General features: G+C 44.0%; 1 protein-coding gene across 1 annotated transcript in view; it reads left to right on the forward strand.

Moving 5' to 3' along the window:
• Positions 1–12,342, forward strand: part of FNDC1 (fibronectin type III domain containing 1) — a 126,843-nt gene that overhangs the window by 97,560 nt on the left and 16,941 nt on the right. Inside the window, exon 15 of the mRNA XM_073337819.1 lies at positions 714–822. Within this exon, the coding sequence (XP_073193920.1) occupies positions 714–822 (109 nt within the window). The remainder of the gene's footprint in view (positions 1–713; positions 823–12,342) is intronic.

Below are 12,342 nucleotides of genomic sequence, written 5' to 3' on the forward strand. Positions count from 1 at the left end.
ACCTTGTAGAGTGAGTAATAAGTGTGCTCTTGCTCCCATTAATGTTAATGGGAGTTTTACTATTGACATCTGGGGAAATAATAGTGGGGAAACAGATTTGTCTCCCTCTGTATAAAAGGTTTTCACTGTAATGTAATTACCAGCAAGATGTTGGAGTTATACCAAGACTGAGTTTGACACCTCAGGGCAAATGTACTAGATCCACTGAAGTTAGTGAAGTTATAAAAATTTACACCAGCTGAGGATCTTCCTCCTCATTTTAAAATGCAACACATTTTAAAGTAAAATAGTGGAGGAAGAAGTTTCAGCCTCACCTTCTCTATTATTTCATACTAGTCAATTTGTGTCACAATTGAAGTGTTATTTAAACATAATGGGTCCAGTTCATCCCTGGTTTAACTCCACTGACTTCAACATAGTTACACCAAAGATGAAAGTGGCCTAATGCAAGCTCCGGCTCTGAAAAAAAACAACCAATTTCCTTGGAAAAGTCAACAATTTTGTAATTTAAAATAGCACTTTTAAAGAATGCAGATACATAGAGGGACTGAGAGAATAAAGGGTAGGCTTTGTATAAAGCAGTGCCATAGAAAGCTCTGATGTCTTTGCTCTTTGACGCTTAGAATTTGTCAAAGTAGTTAAGCCTCAAGGTATCATTGACTGAAACATAGAACTCTCATTGGCTGATCTGCTTTTCTCTCTTCCATTTGCAGGTTACTTGGTTTACAGTGCATCTTATGATGACTTTATAAGGAACAAGTGGTCAACCAGGACTGCAGGGGCTACTCATTTACCTATTGAGAACCTGAAGCCAAATACAAGGTAACAATTTGGTCTATTCTTTTTGAACACTGTTGTTAATTTAAAACAATTTTCCCTAGTTGTTAGTCATTTTGGTGGTCTTAGTAGAATTGCACAAATCTGTCAGCAAATCTAGACCAAACAGAACTAATCAAATCAAATTTTAGAAATCATGCATCTACTTATAAGTACATAAGACATCACATTGCCCATGTATGGATGAGCAATACATATTAACTATACTGATATGCTGATCTATATCAGCATAAAAAGACTTGGCCCAGAAATGAATGTGCAAGCTATATACATAATCCAAGCAGCCTGTTCAGGAAAAAAATAAAATAATGAAAGACAGGAGCCTTGCTTGCATCATGCTACACATTGGCTCTATCAGATAAATGGGAGAATGAATTACAAAGTCAAGGGCACCTATGCAAGCTTCAGAATATACATGTGAAATATGGTAGGGTTGTGGGTGAGTGTATATTTCCTCCTTATTCGCTCCTGGCTGCAGTTCAAGGGTTTGTGGTAATCTATAAAGCTCTATGGGAGGGATTTTTAAAAATACCTAAGGGTGCTAGATGCCCAACTTCCACTGAAGCTCACTGGGAGTTGAACATCCAACTCCCTTAGGAAGTTTTGAAAATCTCACCCTATGTGGTTGGGATTTCATTACCTGAAAGACCATCTCTCTGTTTGAGGTGCTTGAGCTCATAGGCCCCAGGTGTAGCCATCTGGGGGCTTGTGGCAGGGTGTTCAACTCTAGAATTCACTTTCCCTGTCTGTTCACAGTACAAGGCCCATATGTTTTCTCTAAGTAGTGACTTTTCTTGAGATGAAATGGTGCAACGGTAACGGCACCAGACTTAAGGTTGTGTTACAGAGTTCACTTTAACAGGAACATTAAACCTGTATTTTGTAAAGATCTCATTGAAATGGCAAAAACCAAAGCATAGACTGTAAACATGGAGCACTATTTGAACATTTCACGGTGGCTTGAAAAAAAATGAATTGATACAGAGAAAATACTAAGCATTCAGAATTACCTACATTGACAGTTTTCCAGTGGCTAGTCTCACTTACTTTGTATCCCTGAAACACCCTGGGACTTGTCCTTTGGCCACATTGTTGCTCTTTGTGTGCTGATTTCTAGAGTATCAGTTAGGCCCGGTCTACACTTAAAAGTTAGGTTGACCTAGGTACGTTTCTCAGTGCTGTTTAAAATGTCATGCCCTGAATGCCATGGTTGGGTCAACCACCCCCCCAGGTTTAGCTGCAGCTAGGTTGACAGAAGAATTCTTCCATTGACCTAGCTACCACCTCTCAAAGATCAACTGCATCCAATGGAAAAAAACTTCTTCTGTTGATATGGAAAGTGTCTACAATGCTACAGCAACGAAGCCGCAGTGCTGCACTGTGCCACTGAAGTGCTTGTCGTGTAGACGGAGCCTTATACATCAGTAGTGTTGGTCTATAGTGCATTTTATAACATTGTAGCCATAATGGAAAAGATATGTTCCCACGCAATCCCACTGAATTTGGTGACAAATCTGTAATGGCACAAATATCATTACTCTCTCCGGGGTTGAGCAGACAGGGGATGGGGAGAGAAGGAGATAGTAATGACTTTCTTATCAAATGCCTTTGTAGTCCAAGGAAAAGTTTTCTGAGCTGTGAAAGAGGAGGCCAGGCATTCAGTTGTCGCTTCTTCTAACTGCTGTTTTAATTCACTGCCTTTATTAATGACTGAAACCAGGAACCAAAACCTAGGAGACCGTTAATGAAGAGCTGTTGAACACTCTCCATCCCCATCCATTATTTGAAATAAGTTGTCAGACTTAGTTATGAGTTTATGCGAGGTCACTGGAGGTCTCTAACTCAACACCTCCAGATTGTATTGACTGCATCACACTGCCTTTCAGAATGATGAAACCAGTTTTGATTATCCTATTTTTAACCACTATAAACCACACTCCTCTCCCAGCACTAGGAATAGACGGCAGGATTTCTGATCACCGGTATTCTACTGCTGATTAGAAAATAGTGTGTAATCCACTTGGGAAAGTGTGTGTCAAGTCCTACTCCAGCTACTGCTCTACTAAAGGGCTAACAATTATTCCTCTAGCTAAACTAGGAAGTGTCTAAACTAGTAATCTAAAATTCATGGGATTCACATCCTGCTCGTAATCTATTTTGGAGGCATAGTATGGTTGTATGTGGTTCAAGCAGCAAGAAGACCTCTTTAAAACAGATTTTATATTATGATCATCTGTAAATTGAATCACCAAAATACACATTTCAATCCCTTTACTTGAGTAATCGACTAGTCAGTGTTCATTATGCAACCCCCACTGAGCCTCATCCATAAAGGATGTAAATCTGTGACAGCTCTCAATTTGAGAGCCTGCCTCTTTAGCACAAGCAGGAAAGAGTGATGCTTTTAGTTCTCGAGGACAATGGTTCAATCTCTGGTGTTGGTCAAGATGGTGGTGGTTATACAGGTAAGTGCCTTAGTTTGGCATCTTTGTAGGTTTAGAGGTATGCTTCATACAGGAAAGGATGGGAGTCCCAGAAGAAAGGGGGGTGCAATAGGCAGGCTTGCTGGTGTAACACAGAGATGCACACCCCGCTGCTGCAGCTGCTCCTGGCTGTATCCAATTGTCAGAAGTCCATGAAAGGCTACAGAGTGTTCTGGGAAGTGAGTGATGAGACACTCCTTCATGGAAGTTCCCTCTGGCTGCCAGGTTATGTCGTCACTGCTCAGCGTGGAGTGGTGCTCTTGGTGCACTTACTGTCAGTAACTTTTAAACAAAGCTAAACTATTGTAGACATAAAGAACATCCCAGCCTCCCACGCTCTTCAGAGGGGTCAGTGTCATCAGGAGCCGCTTCAGTAGCACAGTTTCTCCCTCTGATTCCCAGGCCGGTGCAGCCTTCTGGGGAGTTATCCACTGAAGTTCTCCAACCCTGCACAAAGAACCTAAGAAATCAGCAAACAAAAACTTCACTTGGCAGCAATGAAGGTTGCAGAAGCACACACCATCCACCCAAACCCTTAAAAGAATGCAGATAAGACATTAATGGGAACGACTTGTGCATTCCTTTCGACCTTCGTATTGCCTGAAATACTGTCGATGACCCACAGAGTAAGACATTCACTTCCATCTCCCAAGGCACCAAAAAGCAATATATACCCCATCTTCATAAACCTGAGCTCTAACGCAAAACATTAATAGTGACAAGGCAGCATTACTTCCCACATGCATGGCCAGATGTGCCGATCTGTTGAGAGACTAGATATAAAAAGTCAGTGAGGTGACTGTTAAGGTTTTAGAGCAGTGGTTCCCAAACTTGAACAACCCACAAACCCCTTTCACGAAAATATCAAATCTTGTGACCCCCCCTCCTAAAAATGAATATTTCCAGGGATTTTCTCCCTTACCTGAGCATAAATTATAGAAGCTGTGATCTTGGAAATAATTTGTTTTTTTTTTATGACATGCTTATCACACACTATTTACTATTACATTATAATTTATCATTACATAATGTAATAAAATTAATAATGAAAATGGCAACATTCTTCCAAGATTTCACTTTTGTAGCTCATATCACTTCGATTAAGCCTCCTACATGTTTCATCAAGGAGTACCAGACATGAAACAGCATGAAGGTATTTAAGCAGCCAACTCAAATAAAGAGTTCTTCGCACAAGCATTCGGATCTTGAGAAATCCAGCCTAACAACGCACGACTACAACAAAGCTTAAACTTGTTCTGCCAGGAAGTCATGGTCACGGGGCTCAGGCTGCCGGGCCCCGGCGCCTGGGGTCCCGAGGGACAGCTCTGTCTGCCATTACAGAATTTTTTTCTGAGAACCCCCTGATACATTTTGTGAACCCCCAAGAGTTCATGAACCCCTGTTTGAGAACCACTGTTTTAGAGGGAGGTGAGGCACACATTATGTCAGTGGGTTTCACAGCTGTTTGCTAGACAGAAGTGGAAAGTTGAGGCTAAGGAGTCCTGGGTTCTCGTCCAAGGTTCTGAGGGATGTGTACTCTAGTGGTTACAGACCCTTCTGCCCCGACCCCTGTCAACCCAGACCTCTTCTGCTTCTAGCTCCTCAAGCCTGTCCTTTTCCCAGTCCCCACTACAATCTTCACTCAGCTCCCAGTCTCCAGTCTCCCCACCTTCAGCGCCACATTCTAGTCCCCTCCCAGTTCTTTGTCCCAATACCCCTCTTCCTTCCCACTTGTCTCCATATCCCAGACCTAGTCCTCCAACTTCCTCTGGCTCCTCATTTCATTATGCCCTTATCCTGGCCCCTTGTCCCAGTCTCCCCACTCTCTACCCTCCAGGCCTATCTCCTCACCTCTCTACATTCAAGTCAAGCTGCTTCCTTCTCCTCCACCTCCACACTGCCTGGGCACCGGCAGGGTGAACCCTGAAAGCACCAGAGAGACCATTTTCCTGCTCTCAGTGCCAGTGCCCAGCATCAGAGTGGCTCCTGGATGTCAAGAGCAGCCATTGCAAGGAGAATTTTGCTGAGCTGCTGAAGCTCTGAGCTGGAGCATGCTCTGTATAGATGGAATCTTCAGTGAAGTTAGCTTCCATGTTCTAACACGTCTTTATTGAGCAAGTGTGAACTGAGATCTTCAGAAGCTCATCCCGTGGCCACATTTGGACAGTTTTTCACAAGAACAATAAAAGTCACATCCTAGACACCAGGGCAAGTTCCTTGCCAAATTTCAAGTGCCTGTTCCAATGGTTTGAGGTTCTAGAGATTCTTAGTGAAACAGTTCTATGAATTTTTAACCTAAGCAAAACAGCGTATATTTCTGTAACCCTGTTCTGAGACTTGGCCTCCATTATGCACTTTGCAGAGGAACTTTGTTTTAACAGACGCATCTAGCACCTGTGGGCACAGCAAGTGGATCCTTTTCTATACAAAAAATTGTCTGCCTCAGCCAATATCATTTACATACTCCAAATTCACAAACTGAATTGACTATGTATTTTTTTGTCTTAAAAATATCTCCATAACTGCTGTGTGGGAAGTATCTAATTGAGAAAACATGAACTGGAGGAAGAAATTAGACTGGAACCTGTGTGTTCACAATAGTGTGTGCATTTTATGAGAAATCTCTGAGTAAGTAAGATTTACTGTACACCAATGTTGATATCGGTGCTCAGCATTCCATATGAGAGGCTGTCATGCTGTTCAAACTACGGCCTGTCCAGCATATGAATCCTGGATCAGCTTCAGACCAAGATTTAAAGTTGTTGTCACACCCTGGGTAGCATGCTTGGAAGAACCCCAAACAGCTCAAAATTCTACAGTATCTTAGAAATTTTCAACTTGTTCTAATGTTTTACAAAACAAAAAACCCCAAATATAACCAGCTTTTCTAATGAAGGGCCTGATTCAATGTCCATTGAGGTCAACAGGAGCTTCTCCAATAGAAAAACTCCAATCATCTTCAGTGAGTGCAGGATCAGGCTCCGTGTGACATGAATGAATAAATCTTAAAACTATCTCAGAGGCTCAGCCCACCTGTCTTGATAGCTCCTCTACCCTCGGACTGCCCATCAGCCTTTCACAAAGGATGCTGGGACTCGTCAGTTTTTAGCAGCGTGCTCTCTGCTCCAACTCCCTTTCCGCACTAAAGCACTTTTCTCTGCCTCTGTGACATCTTGCTCAGTGTACCTAGAACTGTGAGCCACTGTGTTTCCGCTCTGCCATGGCAAGAGTGAGCTTTGCCGCAGCTAAGCTATGTGTCAGCTCCCAGACACACCAGCTTGTCTGCCTTGCCAGCAAATTCTTCAGGACTCTGCCTGTTCAAACCTTGCCTTGCAGGTAATGATCAGTGAACCTCAACTCCTGAGTTCCCCAGAGGTGTCCTTTTCAGTATCCAGTCCCTCTTACTGGACACTCACAGAAGTTAGTAAGTTTGCTACCTCCAAAGACACAGAGCACATAGCAGCCTGTTGGCTTTGCTGAAGACTGTCACTTATTTCAATATAACATCAGTGAGATAATTTTGTAATAAAACAAGAAATAAGTTTAAGTGCTTTCAAGTGAGAGTGAAAGAGATATGAAAGGGTACAAACAAAACATACTGACTGCAACTTAACTTTAGTAAGTTACAGTCTTTGTCTGAACAGGTTTCTCACCTACAGGCAGTTCCCAGAGACTTCAGTCCCCAGGGTCGAAGGATCCACCTTTCTCAGATTTCAAGTGCTCTGTCTTCTTGGGTCCACTGAGTGATGGATGACAAAATGGCTTTGTTTCTGCTTCTTTTCCCCAAGGTCCGTTGTCTCTGTTTCTAGAGCCAGGGAGGCTTCCTGGGGGTACAGCTTTCACCCCTCATGGCGTGATCATTAAGTGGATGTCTCCCCCACTTGCTAGTTTGGTGGCTTTGTTTACCTTGTACGTAAACCTGCTTCCATTGTTTCTGGCCTCACCTGGCTCAGTTTACATTGGAAACAGGCAAAAGCAAGTGAAACAACATCCCTTTGTCTGGGGCAGACTGGGCCAAAGACCTTCTGAGATCGTACATATCTCACACGACAGTGTTAATGACACCAGCACGTTACCAGTTTGCATGTGACACCTTACATGACTCCTTTTAGGTACAGGTTATGACAACAGTGAGTTGGAGCAATGTCAGACCCGATGTGAATTAGGATATGCCTCTGTCAGTTGGCATTGAGGGGCTCCCAGGGTCACAGCCTCCAGGTCCTCTATCACCTCCCCTTGTTCCTCTTTTTCCTCAAGGCCCATCTTTCTGATCCCAGACCCCCTGTTACTAATTCCAGCCCTTATTCATACTTCGTCTTTCATAGGAGGAGCTCAAAGTACTTTACAAACATAAATTAAGCCTCACCACCTATGAGGCAGCTAAATATTATCCTCATTTTATGGATGGGTAAACTTAGCCACAGAGGGTTAGATTCACAAAGAATCTAATTTTTAAGGGCCTACAAAACCCCTGGGATTCACAAAGCCTGAGTTTGGCACCTAGGCTCCCAATCCCTGTACGATGAATGGGGGAAGAGAGACACCTGAGAGTGGGATTCACAGAAGCCAGCACGCTTGGAGGCTCCTTGCCTAAACTAGCCAATGGAAGTTGCCAAGCCAAGGGTGTGTGCTAAGCCCTGCCTCTCTCAGAGATAGGGTGGCAGCTCCCCCTGCTTGGGATTCTCAGAAACAAATGCTCTCTTGGGAACTGGCACCCATACTGTATTTATAGGAGGCAGGGTGGGAGGAAGGTGAGAAGATGAAGAAAACTTGCCTCATAGCTTTTTAGCCAAGTGGTTAGGGTACTCACCTGGGAGACGTGAGAACCCCCTGCCTCAGTTCAAGTCCCCTGTCTGTCTGAGGGGGAGAAGAGATTTGAACAGGACTCTGCCACCTCTCAAATGAGTGCTCTAGCCAGCAGGCTGTAGGGTATTCTGATGTGGGGCTCCCTCAGACTCTCTTGCTGAAGCTGTGGGTAACTAATTTAAAAAGTCATTGGGGGAGGGGGACTGTATCACCCACGTTAGTGCACTAATCACCAGGCTGCAGAGTCAGTCCCTTGCTTGCTCTCTCTCTCTGTTGAAGCTGTTGCATTCTGGATAAATAGTGAAAGAATCCCACTGAAGTCATTTGAAAGATCCATTAGCTTCAGTGGGATTCGGATCAGGCCCCAAGCCTTTAACGGCTCCCTTTGCCCTCCTATTTATATGCTGTGTGTATGTGTCTGAGATCACTCCATGTGCTCTAGAAGTATAAAATATAACTGAAACACGAGTGGTGGGTTAGTTTCATAACCCTGCAGAGAGTCATGGTAAGGCATTTCCTTTGGGACTAACGTCAGCAGTTGCCCTTGAACACATCACTTGTTTTGCATTATTCTGTGATGATGTATTTCCATAAGGAAATTAATTTTTACCACGTGTATATTCAAAGTCAAACATGGCCTTGTCTTTCCATCTTGCCTATCCCTGCCAATGCTCCAAGAGGTTCCTTTCACTGCCTTTCCCCCAAATCATTCCATCGCTGGGGAGAGGGGTGGAGCTAGCATGTGTTGATGCTCCCTTGAAATCTGCAGGGGTCCAGGCCTCTCTAGCTACAGGTCCTTTGTCCCCACACTGGTTTTGGGATCCCCTGCACCTCCTGTCTCCCAGCAGAGGCAGATCTGCTCCCCTAGGCCATGCTGCCAGGGCTGCTTGTGCCAGCTGCCGCCCATGAAAGCTCCCATCTAAAGGAAGGTTTCACAGGAAGCTGCAGAGGAGATAATGCAGCCTCCGGCTCCAGTCATGTTTTTGTTGACTTTTCACAAGGTTTGGGGGATGATGGGACATGCTCCCATCCTACTGGTAGAATGGCTAACGAGCACCCCTGCACTCAGGCAGTGCCAGTTAGGTGAACCTGCAGCACATGCTCCACCTGGAGAAAGGGAGCTTAAAAAGGTGAATCTTGCCACAGGAAAGGGAGGAAGTTTGCCCAGGAGGAGAAGAGACTAGGGAGTGTAAGTGAGTGCCAGTAGCAAGCGGTACCAGCCTGGGGTAGTGGCTAGCCTCCCCTCTCCTGTTTTGGAGGCAAACCAACATTTCAAGCCTGATATGAGCAAGAGGCCCTATAAGGCTGCCCCCAGCCAACAATCTGTGGTGGGACCTGGAGAGCACTGCCAGGGACTAGAGGTAATAGGACACAAAAAGGACCCTGAACTCCTGCTGGGAACAGGAATGGAGGCTTCTATAGGGGATCCAGAAGCTAGAAGTTGAAAGAGACTATGGGCATGCCCAGGCTGAGAGTTGGCTGGCTGCATGGTTGAGGAACTGTGCACATCCCCTTTGATGCCATTCCTCCCCTGCCCCCCCCCCAACCTCTTCTATTCCCTTCCCACCTGAAGATCTTCAGCCCTGGGGAGGGACCTTTGTGGGAGTCTGGAGAACTAGGAATGGTATTGGGATGTTGGCTGACCCTCTCACCCCCTGCACTGGGGACTAGGGGAATCCACACTGCATTCAATGGGGGCATGATCCAGCCCTTAGTATTTAACCCTTTAAATGTTTGTGTATGGTTATCATGTGTCGTCCTGCCTAGTTACCGCATACATATTGTTGCCCCTTTGAGCAGGTGGCAGCTGAAATGCGGTACCTTGCAGGGCTATTTTTGTGTGAATGAGAAATCAGTGACACAGAGTCAGAATATTTCCTTAGTGTAACTTACAAAAATGTTCCCTAGTCTCGTTTTTTTGTACAGCGGTGGGAACAAGCTGCTCACAGGCAGCTTGATTTTTGCAGAAATCTGTGATAAAGCACTCCATGCCATGACGAAGATTGTAGTCATACTCACAACCTCAGAGATATTCTAGGGTCTGATGGCTATCTCAACAGATGATCATCAATAGAGGGATGGTTCCTGCTGGGGTTTCCTGTGTGGTCTTCCCACTTTTACCCAATGAAGGAACTTCTTTTATATTGTTGTTCTGACCATGCCTAACACCTTATGCATATACGTGAGGATTTCAACCTTCATTTCCTTATCTGTGCTTCCACACCCCATCTGTGCCTTGTTTTTCATAGGTTGTTTCTTAGTTCCCCTTATTCTTATAAAAGAATCCACTCATGTTCTTAAGCATATGGCCTAATAAGGCTAATCTAAAATCTTTCAGGCCTCAGCCTATAGGCCTTGCATCCTAGCCATGCTTTACTTGTATACCTAATACACACTCGTCGCTCCTAAATACTTGTCAGTCTTATACTTCCACAATTCTACAACTTAAATCTGTTTAGCATACATTGATTATATATCAAATGGAATATGAGTTGGCCATAACACTAAATAACAAAACGATAAATGGATGATAAAATGAACTAATAGGCTAGATTGGATAGAAGGCTCTGTAGCCATGTCAAGCTGTATTTTATTTATTATCTATTGTAAATTGACCCTGATCTTAGATGCAATTCTCAAAGGACTTTCCTTAGGACAAAATATTATTTTTCTCTTTCTGACTAAAAATGTTATTTGGTACAAATTTCATGTGGTACTGCAGGTGCTGGTATCCCTATGTTTTTGGCTGCCAAAAACTGCAAGGGGTTGTCATCTAGTTACAGCGCAAATATTTGCAATAAAAAATAATACTACAATGTGAGCACTGTACATTTGGTATTCTGTATTGTAATCAAATTCAATATATTTGAAAATATAGAAAAACATCCAAAATATTTACAATAAATTTAACTTGCTGTTCTATTATTGTTTAACGGTGCGATTAAAACTGAGATTAATCATGACTATTTTTTAATCTAGTTAATTTGTTTTGCATTAATCGCTTGAGTTAATTCTGATTAATTGACAGCCCTATTTAACTCTTTACTAAAGATAAATAGGCTGGAAACCACTCTTTCTGGTTTTACTGTGTGTGTTGGACCAAATTCTGAGCAATGTCAGGGCAGCTTTGTACTGCACCCCAGAACAAAGTTGCTTAAAGCCATCTCGGTGGCCTCTGGGGAGGGATAATTGGCTGGTGTTCTGCCATCAGTTCGGTCCTATCCCAGCCCCTCCCTCTGGTGCAGAAAGTATGACCAGATAGCAGTGGGTGTGGCTGGGGCTGCCCTTTGCTGCTGAAATGGCCTCTGGAACCATTAGCAGGCTGTGTAAATTAAAGCAGCCACTAGGTTCTCATAGTTCTCATTTACCCTGGGAACCAAGCTGGAAGCCCAGGATTAAAGGAACACATATCAAGCTTGTCTTCAGTGCAGTGATAGCCTGAGCTATAACTCATGTTTTCATAGAATATCAGGGTTGGAAGGGACCTCAGGAGGTCATCTAGTCCAACCCCCTGCTCAAAGCAGGACCAATCCCCAATTTTTGCCCCGATCCCTAAATGGCCCCCTCAAGGATTGAACTCACAACCCTGGGTTTAGCAGGCCAATGCTCAAACCACTGAGCTATCCCTCCCCCCCAACCTGACTCCCAATCACCTATCAAAATCTTAAGTGGTGCTTTCAGCTCAAGCTAACTGGCCCCTCGGGATGTGGATTGAAGCTTGAGTGCTGCTGATGCTGGAACTAGTAATGCAGTGAGGATGCAGCAGCTGAATTATGATGACTCATCAACTGTTAATCTAATTGCTCTGTGTAACTCCAGTGCTGTTTCACTTGAGTGGAGTAACTTGAGTGTACTAACTTGAGCTAACTGTTTCAGTAAATACAAGCCCCCTGGGTGCCTTTGTGCCCCTGCCCCCACCCTCTCAGCTGTGCTGAACACTCCGTGGCCCCAGTCAGGAAGTGGGGCCTATATTTAAATCACTGGCAAATATTTCCACAATAAAAGGCTTGCGTTAGGAATGAAGAGAAAGCACAGATTTCCTGAATTCCAGCCTTTCATGTGGCTTTCTTTGCCACAGTGGGTATTGCAGTTGTGGGCATCATGTAGCCATTAACTACATTCAGAACAGTTTGCAGATTACAAGAGTGGACCAAAAATTGTTGGTTTCTGACCTCAGCGAAAGGAAAGAGACAAATGCAGCAGAGATATAGGACAG

The sequence above is a fragment of the Lepidochelys kempii genome, chromosome 3 (genome assembly GCF_965140265.1).
Source record: "Lepidochelys kempii isolate rLepKem1 chromosome 3, rLepKem1.hap2, whole genome shotgun sequence".
Taxonomy (NCBI): domain Eukaryota; kingdom Metazoa; phylum Chordata; order Testudines; family Cheloniidae; genus Lepidochelys; species Lepidochelys kempii.